We start from the raw sequence: 18,813 nt of genomic DNA on the forward strand, positions 1-18,813 counted from the left end.
CGACACAAGTGCTCCCTGTTCCTTTTCCCTTCCTTTCTTTCTTTAATTTGTAACTTTGGTTCTTGATTTTCTTTGTTCAACAAGTGCCCAAGTTGGGTCTATTTTGTTAATGTCTAAATAACGGTGTGGTTTGTTTTCCCCAGAACAATGACTACATTTACAAATACAGATGAAACCTGCCTTTCCACACACACACACACACACACATACACACACACACACACACGCATGTACACACACACACTGCATATAAATATACAAATGGACATTCTCAATTTTCTTTTTTGGACATGACCGTAATAATGCTTGTTTTAATGAAGACCGCATGTGCTACTTCTTCATCAAACATTTTATTTTTCAAAAAAGTAATAAAAAAAGAGATTAATGTAATACAAAAAAATAAAACCAAAATGTCTTTATTGCTTCTGTACTTTATAAAAGCTGTCTCTGTTGGCTGTACACCAGAAATCAGTCTTTCTCTTCTGTTTTGTATGTCTTAATAAGTCATAAAGTGCAACTTCAGAATATAAAGCAACAAATAAACATCTGCTCTTTAAACTCACGACTGCTCAAACATATAATGTAAATATAAAGATTCACATAACTGCAAACTATTACACTTTCGACATAAGCTTGTAAATCAACCACATGCCATTAGAAAGAAGGAAAACAACTGGCAGACAAACACTATGTTTTAAAAGCATTTTAACAATCATCCTTTCTCTTTTAAATATGAAAAAAGTCCAGTTATTACAACATTTGAATTGGATAAATGGGATACAAAACAATACATGATGCATTTAAGAGGCAAAGAGCTTCTTAATACAGTTGACACAATAATACATATGTAAAAATATTAGCAAAATCAGAGTAATTTGTACACAATATTCATCCATTTTAAGCTATTCCTTGCTGTTAATCTTCATGCTAAATCAATTAAGCCTGAATCGGTGCTGATTAAAAGTGAAACAAGAAAACAAACACAGCATTCCATCGTGATTAATTATTTTTCGTTATATGAAATGAATACCATCCATCGTGCTTCTGTCCAGCCTGTCTGTGCTGTACATCGATTCACGAGCTGCTAGGTCTGGCCAAAGACCTCTCTTATAAAAGACATGGGAACTGAAGATAATAGAAAAAGCAGATGAGGAAGAAGCTATCCACATCCTCCCAGTAACAGAGGGAATGTGTGTAGATAATAAAATATAGTGATCTCCGCACTTACATAGCAGTGCCAATTATAACAACCAAAAGCAGGCAAAGCATTTAAAGACAAAGAAAGTAGTATGTTGTTATCAGGCTACTGAGATTATTAGACTATACATTGCCTCCTGGTAACCACACAATCTACAAGAATACAAAAAGAAAGCTGATAAAATAATTAATATAACAATCACACTTTTATTATTTTTAAAGGAAAGTAAATGTGTCTAACAACCACATGACTGTGACGACAGAGGACGGAAGGATCCTCTACAACATAAAACTGCTTGCCTATGAGTGTCACAGGAGGTCTGTCCTGCCGATACCACAAGATAAGGGAGTCTATTCACAACAGTCACGCTGAGGTCGTTGCCCCGGGCTCCTGGCGGACTGCAGGTACCCAGCATTCCCCCACTTTATTCCTAGTGGAGGGGGGAGTCATTTTGACAGTGCTGCCGGGTCAGTGTGCTCTGCAGCTCAATTCTGTACTACTGCAACACACATCCCATCAATGCTCCTGTGTACATGCAGACTTGCACAGCCAACGTCAGCGCTGAGCCAATGAGTTCTGACGCTGTTGTGCGTTCCGAGCCGTGGTGAGTGACACAGGTGCGGGATTAGGGATGAGCCATGTTGGTGTGGGATCACCCTGTCTTCCCCCAGGCTCTCGCTGGCTCTGCCGTCGCTGGTTTCACTTCAGCACCCATCGGTAGTGCAGCCAGACAGAGGGCGGAGTGAGAGAGTGAGTGAATGAGTGAGTGAGTCTGACTGGTTCATATTTTTTAGTTTGATTCAGTGTGCCGGTTGCCTTGTGCTATTGCAGCCGGGCACCCCCAATCCCTCTGTTCAGAACTCCGAGGGCCGGACCATCATGGCGGTGGCCCGCAGGGAGTAACTGGGCCCTCGGAAGTGATGCCACTTGATGCCGTTCAGCTTCCGGATGTTGTGCCCGGCCGGGTAGTACATGCCGTTGAGATTGGAGAGACCGCAGGCGTCAAACCACCACCCTGCAACACAAAGTCAGAGAGTCAGCACAAACTACCTGAGTAAAAACCCTGTGAGTGGACTGCTTCGCCTATTTACTGGTGATAATGTAATCGTCTATCCGGATGTAGTATCTCTCAGCTACAAGCACTGCTTTATGATAGTGTCCACTGGATACAGCGGCCCCTGTGTGTCCCACAGAGACTGTATATATTTCACAGTGTCCTGCTAGTCTCCTTCCTGCCAGATGGGTATTGTCTGTCTTTCACTCACAGGGCCGGTCAGAGCTGCGGACTTTCCATCCCCAAAGTCAAGCCCGCATTGATTAAAGTCCATTAAACAGCCTTTGACACCTTCAGTGCAGAGCCGTTCCTCACACTAAACGCTGGCAGTGCGGTACATGAGAGAGGTGCTGGTGCGGACATATCTCTCTTCGAATTCACCTCAGAGCCTCTGTATCAATGGCAGGAGCAGTAGGTGAAGTGCTGAGCTTATTTATTTTCAAAGCGCACTATAATCGTACTGCAGGAATCCATTTTTCCCCAAAGAGAGATACTATAATTCATCTCTGATTAATTTAATACCCTTTTACTGAATTGCTGTTTAGCTTGGATGAGACGTGTTGAATGTTATTCATTTTCCCCCTCTTTTTTTTCCCATTCTAAGTGGTTAGATTATGAATTACTATGCAAACAGCGCAAATCCTTCAAAGGCCTCCAGCTGTGCCGGAGCAATTAGTTACAGTAACGTTCGAAAGCAGTCAGAAATTGCCATATTAAAAATCTATTTCTTCCCGGGTTGACATGAGGTCAGTCCTATTACTTCTTCTGTTGAAGAGTAAATATTCTTGATTATTGATCCCTTTGAAAAGCTATGAGTAATTAAAAAGTTTGATCCCTGATGTATTTTACATAATTCCCAGAGAGCAGATTAGAGATCGGACAAATCCTTCATGACAATGCCATGTAAAGTGATGGACCCCTTCTTTAAACAGATCCACTGGATTACTAGAGGTGAAGCAATTATTAGAATTCCTCCTTGCAATTTTGTATTATTGTATAGGGTTTTTGACCTGCAACTTAATATTCTTAAAATATTTATATTGTCCTCCCAACGTTAGTATCAATAGCATAGTTCAGCTGTGAAGGGACTGACTCTGACTTCCCAGCACTGCACTGGGACCAGTATTGAGAGGCGATTCTAACCACAGGACAGGCGGAACGATCATTCATTCACGATTAGAACAGAATTCCAGGGCTCAAGTTATTAAGGTCTCGCTGTGAACTTTTATTATTGGTCTCCTGGACATGCTCTGAGTGCTGGCAGGCAGACAGCTGAGGTCAGAGGTGCAGTGAAACAGCACAGACAATCAGCTGAAACTAAACGCTTAACCACATTATGCTGCCCCTAAAGGCGTCAGAACTCAAACACCTCATTTTCTGAGAATTTTCTCGTCTACTTTTTTCTTTAGTTATCATTTTTCAAACAATAGTCTTTTTTTGTTTTAAATAATATATATTTATATATGAATATTATGAGAGTCTCATGCCAATCCATGTGATTTTGTAATGTTTATTTAGGCTGCTATTTTATAATAGTAACACTGTGGCCTGTAGTACACATATTGCATTTATAGATACTTTACACCCTGGAATTCATGAAGTACTTGTCAGTGCAGTGTTGATCTGATCATTAATTGCTTGTTATTAACAAAAAATCAGGGTTAAAAGTTTGGTTATTATGCCATTACAAATTGCTGTTTCCGTACCCTGAACTTCAGTTTTACCAATAATGTATATGTGCTCTCTGCCCTACAGTTTTTCTCTGTGGTCATGACTGTCTTGTGGCTCCCCCTTCCCTCTCTCTAAAATGTGTCGCAAAAGTGCAATATATATCAAACATGGACCGGGCCACAGCACAGTGAGGGACGGGACTCTCACCTCCGGTCAGCATGAGCGCACACTTGCACAGGCAGTTGTCATTGTCAGAGTCCCGGGTGCTGAAGCTTGCGCCGTGGGCCACCAGGCTGCTCTGCTGCCCCGCTGTGCCGCTGTGGCCCTTCAGGAACAGCCTGGGAAACAGAGAGAGCACACACTGGGATGGGAATGGCATGTGCATCCGCCCGGTGAGATTGTCAAAGATATATTACAAGATATCTGCAGGAATCCCGGGGGATTTTTAAAATAGAATTTTATTTTACCCATGTTACCCATACATCTATATATTATTTACCATATATAAATAGCTACATAATAATATATATATAAGCTATGACGCTGTTAATGTATCTGTATTGAATGTATGAATGCTATTCAAACCCTGTTTAGTGCGTCAGAAAAATATGACCGAGATAAGATATATTTAATAAATGCCACATCATTTTATAAAATGTCTACAACATGCTCACAATAAAGTGTTCCCCTTATCAGGCAGTTTCATTTTTAGAATCAGAGCATGTGAGTAACCCAGTCTGGATCTGATTGAAGTCGGACCCACCTTCACTTGTGGATGGATCTTAATTTAATTCTGAATGCAACCGACACACACACAAAAGTCTGTGCATGAGGTTCCTCCGAGTCTTGCACTGCGAGGCCTGTGTGGGCTGTGCGCTGCGTTTTGAAAGGGAAAGTGCAGCACTGAGGGAGTGCAATCACAGGCGGCTTCCAGGGGAGTTTTTATGCTGTTATCTGATCGAGTAGCTCAGAGAAGGAGATGTATTTAGAAGCTGCTGCCTGCATCCACTTAATTTCAAAGACATGCAGACAGGTTGTATAAATGAGTTAAAACCGCTTCGGAAAATCTGCACAGTTCGAGTGTGTGCCCTTCTTTACATAACCTCCCCAAAAGAAAAATGAAGTTTCACATTCTACTTCCAAACAAAGTGATCATTTCTGATGTTTGCCTACTGTACTGTATTATAACCTTCAAAATATGCGGGTTTATATAGCAGAACCCGTGAAAGGCTCCCGTCAGCCTTACAAATACTTTCACCTCAATGTGCAACATATTTCTGTGATTTGAAAAGCAGATGCTCTAAACAAATACTTTGAAAGGAACCAAACAGCCAGAAGGATAATTCTAGGAATACGTGTGCTGTATCAGGTAATGGGGACCCTGCTGAAAACATGTCCTCTCTCGATTGTGGTCTTAGCTCAGTAAAAACATTTACCCACTGTCTTCCTATCAGTACTGTAAATTCACTTACTGTAGAAATGCATCTCTAATTACACGCAATCAGAATATTATTATACAATCATACCCAAAGGATAGGATTTGATTTTTTCAATAACAACAAAAAGCAAAGACTTTAAATCTGATATTTCTAATTATGTGCATTTGTGGTTTTGTTAGTTTGTTTAAATGCACAATAAACACAGTGACCATCCCAGTTTCCATTAAAAGTTAAAACCTTGACGACTGTAATCCTAAAAGTATTATAACGCAGATCGTATCTGTATCCCCTGTGAGGCAGACTGAGTTACATACAACTGCCAAAGGTATGACAGTCTGCATGTTGTCCAGGGTTTTCTATTATTTTCATTTAAGAAAATCAAGAATGAAGTTTAAAATGATGCCACCCAAAGTGTGTTTCAGCTTAGAATGGTGACTCTGGTGACTGTGTTTGGCTGTTTTGTATGTACCAGTGACTAACAGAGGGGATGGCTGGGAATGCTGGACTGCCAAAAACATAGATTATAAACTGGAAAGAAACCACAAGCCTACATCCTACATCCTATTCCAAGGTGTGTCAGCAGCACATGATGCACGTATTTGTGCTCTGCCTGCTCTGTTCCATGGCCCCCACAAGCAGATGTAAAAATCAATCCAAATAAACAGGTCAGATTTCCTCCATTATTTCCATTCACTTGTAATTGTAGCATTTTTGTTTTCCTTCTTCTCCCTTCCTCAGACAATCAGTCTTAACTCTGTGTTGCCCCGGAGCTCGATGACAAACACACACTGACGCAAGTGACAGAAATCCCTTTGTAATTCATTAATTTGTTCATTTATTTACTAACTTATTTCAGAGATGTAAAAGTGAGGGCTACATTTCTCTAAGCGAACAAGTACTTTCTCATTCATATTTAACCAGATTAGGCAAAGGACTGAAAGGAGTGTGCAATGTTTTTTTTCCCAACTCTGGTGCAGAGAGCGTGTTGTTTCGTGGTACCTGTAGTGCTGCTTCTCACTGCCCAGCTGGAACCTCTCATACTGCGAGTACGGCACGTTGCCCTCCCAGTCCGTCAGCTCGACCCGCAGCGAGTAAGAGCCCTGGCTTGTGAGGAAGTACAACGCCTCGTTTCCCAACCAGTGCTCCCCAGAGGGGCTGCCGAAACCCTGCCAGCAAAGACACATGGAGCAGAAGAAGGTGAAGGAGGAGGCTGGGAACAGTAGTATTTGACTGAGATGTGGACTTGTAAAGTAAAAGACAGTAAAATTGAGAAATAAGTTGTGTGTATTTGGCCTATGTGACATTTATCATCCCTGATTGATCATACAGTTCTGTAAATTAATGTCTTTTTGACCCATTGGAAAAAAAAAGACTACTGTTATCATTTTTCACCCTCTCCCATCCCTTCTCTCGTGTGCTTGCCGTGACCCCTCATGTTGTGACAGATGTGTTGGTGTGACATATCTCCCTGTTCCACCGCAGACACGGGGGAGGAAGGGGGACAGGCGAGAGATATGGTATTGACATATTTTTGGCTGCAGATGTTTGCACAGCATCTCCGTCACTCACAGCAGCTGTTGTTAAATTAACCAGATTGATCAAGTTTCTCTTCCCAAGAGATTCAAGATAAAATATATTTTGAAGCCCCCCTCCCCCTATTTTCCCCCCAGCGTATATTAGGCAAAGAATTAACAGAATCAGAATATTTTTAAATTGACTGTACTTTGTGGCACCTATCTGTCAAGTTTGTGTATATGAAGTGTGGGAAAAGCAGGGAACAGACAACACTAGAATGGTTTGAATCTCATATCCTGTTGTGACACCCAATGAACAATGTTGCAGCAGTGATGTAGGCTGTGTGATATTCGTGGGCTGGTGCCAACTGGTGATGATAACTGGGAAAAAAAACCAAAGACTGTCTTCTCTTGTTTTCAGATCTTTAAGACTCAAGTGGACATTTTATCTCCCTGGCAGGATATGTACATACCCCTCTACCCATACCTGGCAGAAACAGCGAGTGTGTGTTTGCATATTACCATATACTTCCAGTGAATCATTTGGACAAAGTGTGTGAGTCATGACTGGTGGGTATTTACCATTTTGTACTCTCTCCACGTCCTCTGGAAGTCCACGCTGCCATTGACTCTGCGCTGAAACACCGTCCATCCACCTCCGCCGGTCTCCATGTCACAGAATACCTGCACAACACACACCTGAATGGACCAACCCAAACCTGCAATGCCCATACTGCCAGGAACCTCTTCAACAGAATGGGTTTAGCAATCAGTCGACTCACAGAGTGGAGTGTAACTGTTGTGTGTGTATGTATATGATTTCTTCTGGTAACTAAAACACATCTCAGGTTTATTCTAGTTATTGTTGACTTCTTCCCAGTGTAAATGCCCCACTAGTTGATCTTACCTTGGTGGGTTCTGTCATGTTGGCAATGTGGATGGTGTAGACTCCACTGACATTGTGCCCAGCACTGTAGGCCTCCGCACAGTCTCTGAACGTCCTGTCGTCCTGCTTCAGGGTCACTGTTCACAATAGAGCACACCACGTTACCAACAGTACAACCACTCTCTGCACAGCACGGCTGCAGAACAGCACTGAATGCCTCCAGAGGGAATAGAGGGGTTTTGATCATTAAAGACATTTTAATTTGACTCAGCAAAAAAATCCCCTTAAACACAAATGTGCATTCCACATAAAATATCCCTTCTGAGTCAACAAAAGATGAACTGGTGATAAGATTTGTTTTTTTGTTGTTTATTTGGGGGGGGGGCAGATTTTTAGGAATTTCTGCATCTCTTCTAGTCAATGACAGAATGTCAGTGTGAAACTGGGGATGCTGCCATTGGGCTCTGTGTTTCATCAGAGCTGGGACCACAGAAGATTCTTCTCCTTGATCATCAGTGCCTTACTTAGCATTTTCCCAAACAGCTTGGAATGTTTAAAACATTTCAAATGGCCGATATAATCTGACCCCATTTGGGCTCAGCTGTAGGCATTATTTTAATGTAAATCAGAGATTGAAGTGCAAGTAGGGATCTGTTTCTGAACTTCTAAGAGCATTCACTTTTGTGTATCACTCGCTTTCAGGTCCTGCTGACAGAAGCTCGGCTGGATTTTTAAGCTGTTCTGCACAGTCATAGCTTGTTTCCAAATCTAAAATAACCATTCGTCAAGTCCTAATTGAAAGCAGTTGTATTTGTATGTGGAGAATGAGTCTGTAAACAGGCCATGACACACATTCTGAATAAAGAAAGCTTGGCGTCAAGGGGTTTGATTTGGGGATCAGAAGGGGGCTATCTAAAACTCCCAGATGTTGAAGTCAATCCAACTCTTTTCAATCAGCTCAAGAAATCCTTGGGAAGAGCAAACACTCCATAACTCTGTAATTGTCAGGGAGACCACAGGGCTGTGACAGGCACAACCTTTGCCACTGGAAAACCTTTGCAAAACCAAGTTGTGAACAAGATTAAATCAAGTTTTCAAGTGTTAAAGTGGCCAGTCTTGCCCTGTATTGGGGCGCCAAGTCAGGGATATTGGTGCCAAATCTTTTTTGAGACCGCTTTGTTCTTCTATTCAGACAGAGGTGCCAGCCAGCATAGCCCCTGCTGATACTGCCACTCTTTCCCCTATGCCAAGCAGAGAGCCTAGATCCCTGTTGACATCATTCCGTTAAAACAATATAAGTCTGACTAATAGTCTCCGGTACATTAATCTTCTTCAGAGTAGAAATCTCAGCCTCCGGTACCAGACCAGTTAAATGATATGCACTCAGCTTTTAAGCTTTCACATTTAAGCTTGCTATGTTCTGCAAGTGAGTTAGAATCTTATCTAAGTTGCTGAGGTGTCTGTGGTCGGATGCCCACAGCAGTACATGAGCTCGACTCGCAGCTTATCCCAGGGCGCTACAGAACTGACAATGGGAAGCTCGGAGCAGCAGGTGAGGAGGACCAGGTGTGGAGTCCGGAGGGACAGTGACTGCAGCGGGGTATGGGGTTACCTGCACCCAGAGACACCAGGCTGATGAGACTGTGCACAGACTCCATAAGCTGCTGCTGCTGCCTCTGCAGGAGGGTGCTGTTAGAGCTGGCAGAGCGCAGCTGTCTCTCCAGGCCCTCGATGGCGTTGGTCTGCCGAACCACCAGCTGCTGGAGCTTCTCCTTCTCCGCCCGCATGTCGTCCAGCTCAGAGCGGTGCTTCCACTCCATGTCCAGCACCTTGTTCTCCAACAGGCTGGGGGGCACAAAGGCAAATGTGAGGCGGGCCCTGGATACACATGGTGATCGAGACACAGGGGACAGGAAGGTTACCCACCCACATTTGTGCGTTTCCATAAAATTGATATTGTTATTAGCCCTAACTGGGGTTAAAGGTGCATGCTGTCACGGCCGGGGCTTCGGCTGTAAAACACAGACACAGAGCAAGACTTGATTCGGAGGTGAACTGGGCTTCTGAATTTCTGCCAGAAGATTTTAGATTTTATTTCATTTTAATTTTTATAATTTTCTTTCATTGCAAATGTGAAATACCCAGGGTCTTCTGCTGTGTTATGGTTTGTACTTCTGTGATATACTTGGCAAGCCAGCATTATAAATATTCCCTTAACTACATGATTATGCCTCGTTATGCACATTTTTAAACTTAATTTCATTTTTCAAGTGAGACCACAATGATATTTATATATATTTTTTTTTCTCTGTCCAACACTGCAAAGAGCACAGAAATGAAAATAGATGCACTACGCATATAGAATTCAGTAGCACTCCACTGTGCATTAAGAGATTGAAGCGAAACACAATATGCACTTGAAGTATTGCAGATGTCCATCCTTGAAATTTGGCAAGCTTTCTCTCTCTCTTCCAAGGCTTCAACTAATAAAGCCCCTACTTTATAGAACAGAGCATATCTCTCTTTCAGATGACATTCATATCACGCTGCCTAATGGGTTCTCAATGTTTTAAACATACATGTGAGCAGGGGGGGACTGTGGTTTTATGTGTAATACGTTGCACAGATAGAATTTGATAGTCTTGTTAATATAGACATTTTGTGTTTTTAAGGGGAAACCACAACAAAGATAAATCCTGCACAAGAACAGATATATTATTTTTTAAATAAAGTATAAGCCCAACGGCGCTGCTCAATCAGTTAGTTTAACAGCATATCAGTCGGCCGTCAGTGGGTGATAAAATTGTCTGTTCTTTCAGGGATTGATTTAAAAGAAATTGGTTCCATCTTTCCTGCCAAGAGAATGGTGAGAAATTCAGCCCGATGTCCTTGGCTCACTGACTCAGTGCTATGAAGTGCTAATTGCTTTTCTCATTATGGTGACATGTAGCTATGCTTCCTTTTCTAGAAATCAGCATTCAGTCTAACCCTGAGAAATGGTGGAGTTGAAGACCTCTGCGGGTCTGACTGCACAAAACAAAGGTTTGAAAAAATATCTGTCTAATTGCATTTTATTTTGTAACCGATGTGTAACAGAAAGCAGGGACTTTACACTCACTCAGTTAGGAAAGCCCAGAAAATAGCATTGTCTGCCTGCACTAATTTACCTGTTTTTGTCCTGAAGTTTGGAGATCTCAGTGACCTGCACCAAAAGCTGTTTCTCCAGTTTGTTCGTAGACAAAGAGTTCTCCAGGAGCTGGATTTCGATGCGGGAGGTTTGGTTCATCACCTAAAGGAAAGCACAGACCCACATCTCAGCCCACTCCCTGCCAGTCAGAGTTCATTCAGAGAGGGGACTCCAGCCAGGTAATTTCCTGCATCATGACAAACTGTTTATGTAATAATAATGATGATGATGATAATAATTGTAAAAAGATATATAACAGAGTTTGCAAATCATAAGCTGTCAAATGATCAGATCACACTGGGCTCCTTCAGGACACCTTGTTGATGGTTCTGAACACAAATGTTGTAACCTGGTCTTTTACATACTTGAAGGTTTATTATTATTTCATTGCACAGCCAGATATAAACTGATTAGACAAAATCCAGCAGATTTCTGGCAAAATCACACTGAGGGGGAGCCAGTAAAAATGTTTTGAGGAAGTAAAAAAAAAAAAAAAAGAATTCATGGGCAATTAGCCATTGTAAGTATTGCAGAATTCTAGCTGTTTTATAACTGCGCTTGGCTCCGCTGCAGTGAAATGACTGTGGGCAGCAGAGTTTATTGGGTGCTAAAGGGTCTTGATAGACTCTTAAGACATGGAGTGATTGTGTATATATTTGACCTTTCTTCTGGGAGTGTATGTGATGCATGTGAGCATTTCTTCATGCTAGATATGAAAAAGGGAGCGATGATCCCAGCAAGATGGTTTACGGAGAGTTACTGTGTCCGGCGCTCCACTCTTTTGAGTCTCTGGACTGTAATTATTTGTCAATCCAGTCATGTATTCAGCGGGCAGTTTCTCATTACTGTGGGTGTGAGGATGATGGCTCTGTCCCTGAGTTTGCCCCATCAGCAGGGGCACTGACTCTGGGTCTCTGGCTGTGCACTGGGGCAGAGCAGTCCGGCTGCACCTATAGATACTCTCATAAATGTGTCAAGTAGTTTTGCCATTTTATCATATTTTCCTCATTGATTGACATTACCCTCACAGTACAGGGGGTTGAAATGTCAGGGGAGGATCATACAAAACAGCCTGGTGTCTGAAGCTCCTCATTTGACCCTAACAATGGTGTTGGGCCTTATATTGAAATTAGTCCAGCTGTTTGTGAACAACACATTGATGCCCATGCAACATTTGTGGGATGACTTTATCTTCTTGTGTTTTGTGCTGGAACCCCTTCCCTGCGAGGTTTTACCTGGGCCTCCACCACGTTGAGCTTGCGGGTCTGCTCTGCGGTCTGGGTCAGCAGGTTGGTGCCAATCTCCAACATGGTGGCGGTCTGGTTCTGGACAGCATTGGCCTGGATTTGGACCATCTCCGTCCTGATGTTGCCCTGGATGTAGTTCTCCAGCTGTGTCGACAGAGCAGACAAGCCCGAGTTTACCAGCTGTTGAGCTAACTCTTCATGATGTTTCACGTGCATGTGTACGTGGGCGTGTGGACAGAAATCGAAACTTACTTTACTCCATACTGTACCACTGTGAACAACAGTATGCCCCACAAACACCTCCTGTGTCATTCCTTGCCCTCGTTTTTTACTTGCTTAATCCTGGAACTCGCTTGCTAACCGTCTGCACTTGCTTTATTCTTGTGTTGAGTAATTATTATTACTATGAAAACACATTATTTCTCTTAAAATAATACAAAGCATATCACATTTACTGGATTAGCTCAACAGTTATGGAGGAATGTATCCTGGGGCACATACTCATATGATAATAAACCATTTTTGCTATGACGTGTATGAGTTCATGATGCCCTGTAGGACTGTATCTCAAAGAGTTTGCTTGCTGTGTGTTGGGCGTGGCTGAACTCTCGTCTCTGCAAATCTCAGGCCCCGCCAAAGGACGTCGGTTATTTGGACTCCTGCTGACAATTAAAATATTAGGGGTCAACAATTCTAAGCGTCCTACTCCTGAGCCTCTTTCGATTTGTTTGCCTTTGGAAAATGAGACAGAGTGATTTGGAGCAGGGGTGACCCCTTGAGTTTTGACTGCACTAATCCCCGAAAAACAAACACTTCATCCCAGGATAGCAGCTCAGAAACACAGAGGGAGAGAGACAGGAGAAGCTAAATCTATTACTGCAGATATAAATAAGAAAACACTGCCCCAAGAAAGTCTTCCCAGGCACTCAGTAGAGAGCTTTAAAAAAAAAAAATGAACGAACCAGATTTTAGGATTTATGGTTTATATGTATTTTTTTTAACACATTTTTGTAATTGCCCCCTGAAACCCCAATGCATGTGGAATCTGGTAAGTGGCTCAGTTAATTTGTTATTCTGTTTACATTTTTTTTTACCACGATTGCTTCCGGATCTAAGATCTTTCCCTTTTCGTGTTGCTTTTATTTTTGCTCTGTTACCATTTCCTGTTGTGCACCCTATTAAACACAGTTTAAAGGCACTCAGCAGTTCAAATATACAAATTCAATCCATAATCCTTTTGACCTTCCTTAAGAACAGAAGTTCATGATTATTTACGGCACAGCTGCCCTTGAGTTTTGGGCTGCAGCAATGTTGAGTCTATGCGTGATGCACCAAGTCGTTTGACACCTAAGTTTGAGTTTAATAGTTAGCCATCATTTGGAAGACACTTGTCCCCACATGCCTTACTGAGCAGCATAATGATGGCATTGAGGGCAGGTTCATATAGAGCAGATGTCCACAGTTCTGTGCTGCTCCACCAATGGGATCGTGGGTTTCTGCACTGCGGATCTGTGCTACTCGAACGCAACCTGATGTCTTCTGCTGCAGATTCACTTACTGATGGAGAACGAACAGCAAAAGAATTACTCACCATGAAGGCCAAAGTTCAGACCTCTAAAGTACACACCCTATTTACTATTATTATTATTATTATTATTATTATTATTATTATTATTATTATTATTATTATTATTATTATTCTTATTGTTTATTTCTTGGCAAGACGCTCTTATCCAGGGCGACTTAGAGTTAACACAAGAGTTCCAAAAGTGCAGTAATACAAATACATTTTAGCATTTAATTTTGTTTTGATTTGTATAACTGCGCTTTTGTAATGTTTGTGTTAACAGCATCCCCAACCCCTAAGTCTTGGAGCCTCTTACATGCATGGAGATGTCTGTAAAGTGTAACGCTATTGTACACAAATATTTAATAATGTTCTGCATTAGACGGGTGAACAGATAACAGAGTTGAGAGAAAGTAACAGTGTAAAACAGCTGTAGAGGGGGAATAAATCCTGTACCTAAAGGTAAACTGCTGTTAGTAGTGTTACACTAAAAAGGGAAAACTCAACCTTGATTTGTTTACTGGATAAGAACCTCTAGGACCTCCTCCAATCTGATACAGCTTTCCTGACTGCTTTACAAAGCTATCTGATCAAACAACTGTGGCACAAAATGTTTGATGTAAATTGAATAAATAAATACATTGTTTAATTTTTAATTTATTTTACTTAAGGACTGTACTTAAAACTGGCTGGAAAGGAAAATGTGGAGTGCAAAGCAGAAAGGGGAATAATAAATAAGTAAAAGAAGTAAGAAACTGAAAGAACAACCCTTTTTTTAAAAGTTAATTCCCTGAAGACATTGTGTGCTTTGACCATTTAATTGACCCTTGCTTCCTGCCTTTGGATTAAAATTACACGGGACATGCCCATATTACAAGCTTGGGAACAGAGATATAATTTTCAAAGGTCTGTTTCGTTGCTGTTAACTTAAACCAGATGCCTTGCTCTCTCTGATCCTGGTATCTCAGATGGAGAGTGGAGTGGGGGGGGGTGGGATGGGCCCAAATTACACTAAGACTGCGACAATGAAGAGGTAACAAGTACACCTTGTGTACGCCGCAGGGGCTCAGCCCCAATGAAAGGCATATTGAGATGCAATCGGTTAACATGATGTGCAATTTTCTCAACCCTTATCTATGGTATCAGTCCGGCTGCTCTCATTATTGTGAGAGAGACCTTACAGAAATTGTTATTTTGGCACGTTCTGTACACTGAAGTCTGTACATTGTTTGGTGTCTTTAGTGTCTGCTTCTTTTGGGCACAGTTGAAGGGCTAATGAACCGATATTAAACCATATCAATCGCTGAAGCCCAGCAGTTCCCATTTGCTGCACAGCTTAAGATGATCAGCACAGTGACAAGGTCAGGGCCATGTGCTCTACAGTCTCACAGCAGAACGGCTCTACATATCTCGTCAACATTTCCCTCAAGGCCTGACCCTGGCAAAACTCATCGAGGTCTATTATGGTTTTGGAGAGGATAAGATTATGAAGTCACTTTCATTTAAAAACTATATCGATCAGCCTTGAATTGCTCCAAGTACTCAGCTGCTTCTTGTCCAGTATTTGTTAATGGGCACATCACGTGACTGTTGGTATAAACATAACCATTAACTCTGAGCATGTTTACTTATCTCAACAAGTACTCCTTTTGGTGACCATTAATACTGTATAAACATTGTCACTGGATTTCAACGTATCTAATATTTACATATGTTGCTGTCAACCCCCGAAACCCCTGAGTTACCCAGAGGAATGTTCCAGCCTAAATGGTTTTCCAGCAATTTCAAGTTTCTTGGACAATGTCAACCACAAGCTCCCACAGATCCTGCCAAATGTCTCCATCCTAGAAAGAGAGACAAATAGCCACCAGACCCGCTTCCTCGCATGTGTCTTGCATGTCTATGCCATTAGACTGAAGCTGGGTAGCATATCTGGTTCCTGTTCAACAAGCCATTGTCATTCTGACCAAACCAACACACACACAAAACTACAAACAAACAAAGGAAGACACAACGATGAGTGTTTATCAGATGCAGCAGAAACACGATGCAGTGTCTTGCGCTGCACATCCAGTTTCCACTGACAGAAACACAAACTTCCTGTTCTCTCTTCTTTTGACTCTTCTCCAACAGAACCTCAGCAGCTAAACAATCTTAATCCCCTCTCCTCCGCCGCTTGAAATGAAATTTACAGAAATGTGCTTGCAGTCGCCCGGGGGTCTTGTTGTTCGTTTTTGCCAGGGCTGAGCTGGGCTTCCTTTTTCTAATCCGATAAAGTTAGACAGTGAATCAGATTAGAATAGATAATTTCCTATTATTAATAAAGACATGTATCCAGCTCTTAAGATAAAAGGACTTGCAGAGGTATTTGTCAGTCTACCGTCTCCCTGTCATTCAGTAGCATCTCTCAGGGATTAGACTGGAGCCAGTGTAAAATATCTACTTAGAATATTTTGGATTTGCACATAATTTATTAAGAAATACTTTTTTCTAGCAACAGGTTTGGGGAGATGGATACAATATACACTCTGCTCTGCTTTTGCTTAACTGGAGTGACAACATTCAACCACCAAAAGTCCTATTCCATTTTTGTTTGTCTGAGCTTTTTAGCAGAACATTACTGTACAGTCAGGGTCCAAACCCACAACGTAAAATAATCTGATGAATACTTGAAAATAATTGTTTTAAATACAGATTTTGGAGAATATTAATATCATACAATTCCATAATCATTTTTCTTTATTTATCTTTCCAGTCAAGCACGAGGTATTGTTCTGATCGTCTGCTTCCTGGACGCATTCACATCTGAATCGCATTTTCGAGTCATGACTCCTCGCTGCTGCTACAGCTATTTCACAGAATGTAAATATTGTAACCCTGATACCTCCTTCCACTCCAGAACCCTGTCTTTGTTTTCTGTCCGTTGCTTCAGGCACGATATCTGGCATTTGACATTATCAAGAGACATTGAGCCCTGGCTGACAATTTCTTGTTCTTTGCCAACTTTTCAATATCTGTAATCCCTGATAATGGGGTAGGGGTGGGGGAGGTGGGATTAGAATGTGATGTGGCAACACAAGGAGGTCAGGGGGAGGATAAGAGCTCACTGAGTGATTGAGGGTCTTTACTTTGCGCATCCATGCAAAAAATTAAATTAGTTTATGTATTATTAAGTATCTACCTGGTACTAAGAAGCTAAGCAATCCTCCCACACTTTTAAAAAGACACAAATTTATTTATATGTATGTACCAATTTTGATGGATTGCAGTTACAGCCATATCCTCAGCCACAGAAAACCCTCTTCTGGCCCTCCACTGTGCTCTCCACTGTCTCCGGCCTGGTATTCATCAGTGGCATCAGAAAGCAGATCTGTTGTGTTGCGGGTGTTTTGTACAGGGTTAAGTCGAGTTGTGTTTGTATATGCTGAACACCATGCCGGCAAACTCCTTGTCAGCAGTCGCTAATGTGGGAAGGACCCCCAGGGGCCGCGCTCTGTGTGCCCCATATTTGTCTTGGCGTTGTGTACCTGGGATGTGCCATCTTGCATCAGTGATCATAATATTGCCATCTGTGTGCAAGTGCCTCTGAACACCTCTTCTGAAACCCAGGGAGAATTGTCCTTCTGTTGGTGTCTTCAGATCGTATTAAGAATGAAACGCTGCTAGTGATCCATAAAATGTTCCCTTATGCTTTCTGATGGGTGCTGCCATGGTTTAGAGATTATACAGAGACAATGGTAAATTCAGCTGTAAGGAAACAATGCTTCTCTGGCTTTTTCCCAATCAATGTGATATTAACAGTTACACAGAACAAAATGACAAAAATATTGGGGTAACTCTGTTCGCCTTCACAACATTTAATGGAAATTGCTTTTGTAATTGTAGATTGTAATGTAATTAAAACAATAAGGAATGATTTTGTTTTATGTGTTTGTTTGTTCTAAGTTGCCCAGTGTGCTTTACTTGTCCTCCCCCTCAAATGATTGATGATTTATTAACTAGGGTGACACTAACAGAGGCTGTCTAATTGCTTCCAGATTTGATTACTGTAGTTTTCTACTTCTTCAGATTTTATTATGATATCTCAATTTCGTGGCGTTAGGAAGTTATTGAAAGAATCTGCATGTCCAAGGGAAGGCCTGGAAGAGCTTAACTTGTCTGTTTGGGGAAAGTGCAGGAAGTGGTTTGCGCTTTTCATCGGGTTTCTTGGCTATCTGGCGTCTGGTATTAAATTCTCCTGATGTGTTGACACTGTGATCAAAGCCGCGTGACACGGGCTGTGCCCTGATGTCTAAACAGCCCTGCACACCCCCCCTCCGCCTCCGTCAGTGAAATGCTTGGCCACAACCACAGCAGTCACAGTGGTCTTCTACCACGAGGCCGAGCTGTGCAGGAACAGTGAATGACAGCTTCCTTATCCAACTTGGACAAGAAATTCTATGCTGCCAATGGCTCAAAACCCTGTTTTAACTTTTTATATTTGACTTTAATTGCAGAGAGAGGTCTGTGCGCAGACCACCCAACTCATGGCACAAGAGACTTGAGCCAGAACTCAAGTTTTTCAGGTCTCCAGATAGAACAGATCTCGAGGTTTAGCTACGTTAACTCCGGCGGCCACCTACGAAGCTCTCCCGGAATGTGTTACATCATCTCAGCCTGTCATGGGTGTGTCTGGGCTGGGGCTCTAATACAGGTGCAGAGCTGCCTTACCCATTCCCTGAGCAATGACTTGTTTTTACCCTCATTGGACTCACTCTTTTTAAACATTTTTTAATTAAGCCTTTCTGTAACCAGGAGGTCCCACGCTGGAAGCTCCCACTCTGCTCTGCTGCTGGGATTTTCCACAGAAGAGTGGACTCCCGAACGAGACTTACGAAGTTACGGAGCTTGTGTCTATCTCATTATAACTCAAGTTGGAGTTGACAAATGTACATAACTGCCTTTAAAACATGAAATCTCAAATTTGTTCTTTCACGGATCTGTCTTGCTATTTGTTTATGTTTAATTATTTTTTAAAGTTCCTTCTTTCACTGGAGAAAATTATACTAAT

The 18,813-nt window shown here is 41.9% G+C and overlaps 1 protein-coding gene across 1 annotated transcript in view; it reads right to left on the reverse strand.

Annotated features, from left to right (window-relative positions):
• Positions 1 to 400: 400 nt before the first annotated feature.
• angpt4 (angiopoietin 4) overlaps positions 401 to 18,813 on the reverse strand; it is a 34,031-nt gene continuing 15,618 nt past the window's right edge. The window contains exons 2-9 of the mRNA XM_066702070.1: positions 12,185 to 12,340; positions 10,930 to 11,051; positions 9,375 to 9,607; positions 7,784 to 7,899; positions 7,459 to 7,560; positions 6,362 to 6,528; positions 4,131 to 4,261; positions 401 to 2,213 (exon numbers count right to left, since the gene is read on the reverse strand). Coding sequence (XP_066558167.1) covers positions 2,053 to 2,213; positions 4,131 to 4,261; positions 6,362 to 6,528; positions 7,459 to 7,560; positions 7,784 to 7,899; positions 9,375 to 9,607; positions 10,930 to 11,051; positions 12,185 to 12,340 — 1,188 coding nt within the window. The 3' untranslated portion in view covers positions 401 to 2,052. The remainder of the gene's footprint in view (positions 2,214 to 4,130; positions 4,262 to 6,361; positions 6,529 to 7,458; positions 7,561 to 7,783; positions 7,900 to 9,374; positions 9,608 to 10,929; positions 11,052 to 12,184; positions 12,341 to 18,813) is intronic.

The sequence above is a fragment of the Amia ocellicauda genome, chromosome 4 (genome assembly GCF_036373705.1).
Source record: "Amia ocellicauda isolate fAmiCal2 chromosome 4, fAmiCal2.hap1, whole genome shotgun sequence".
In the NCBI taxonomy this organism is placed as follows: Eukaryota; Metazoa; Chordata; class Actinopteri; order Amiiformes; family Amiidae; genus Amia; species Amia ocellicauda.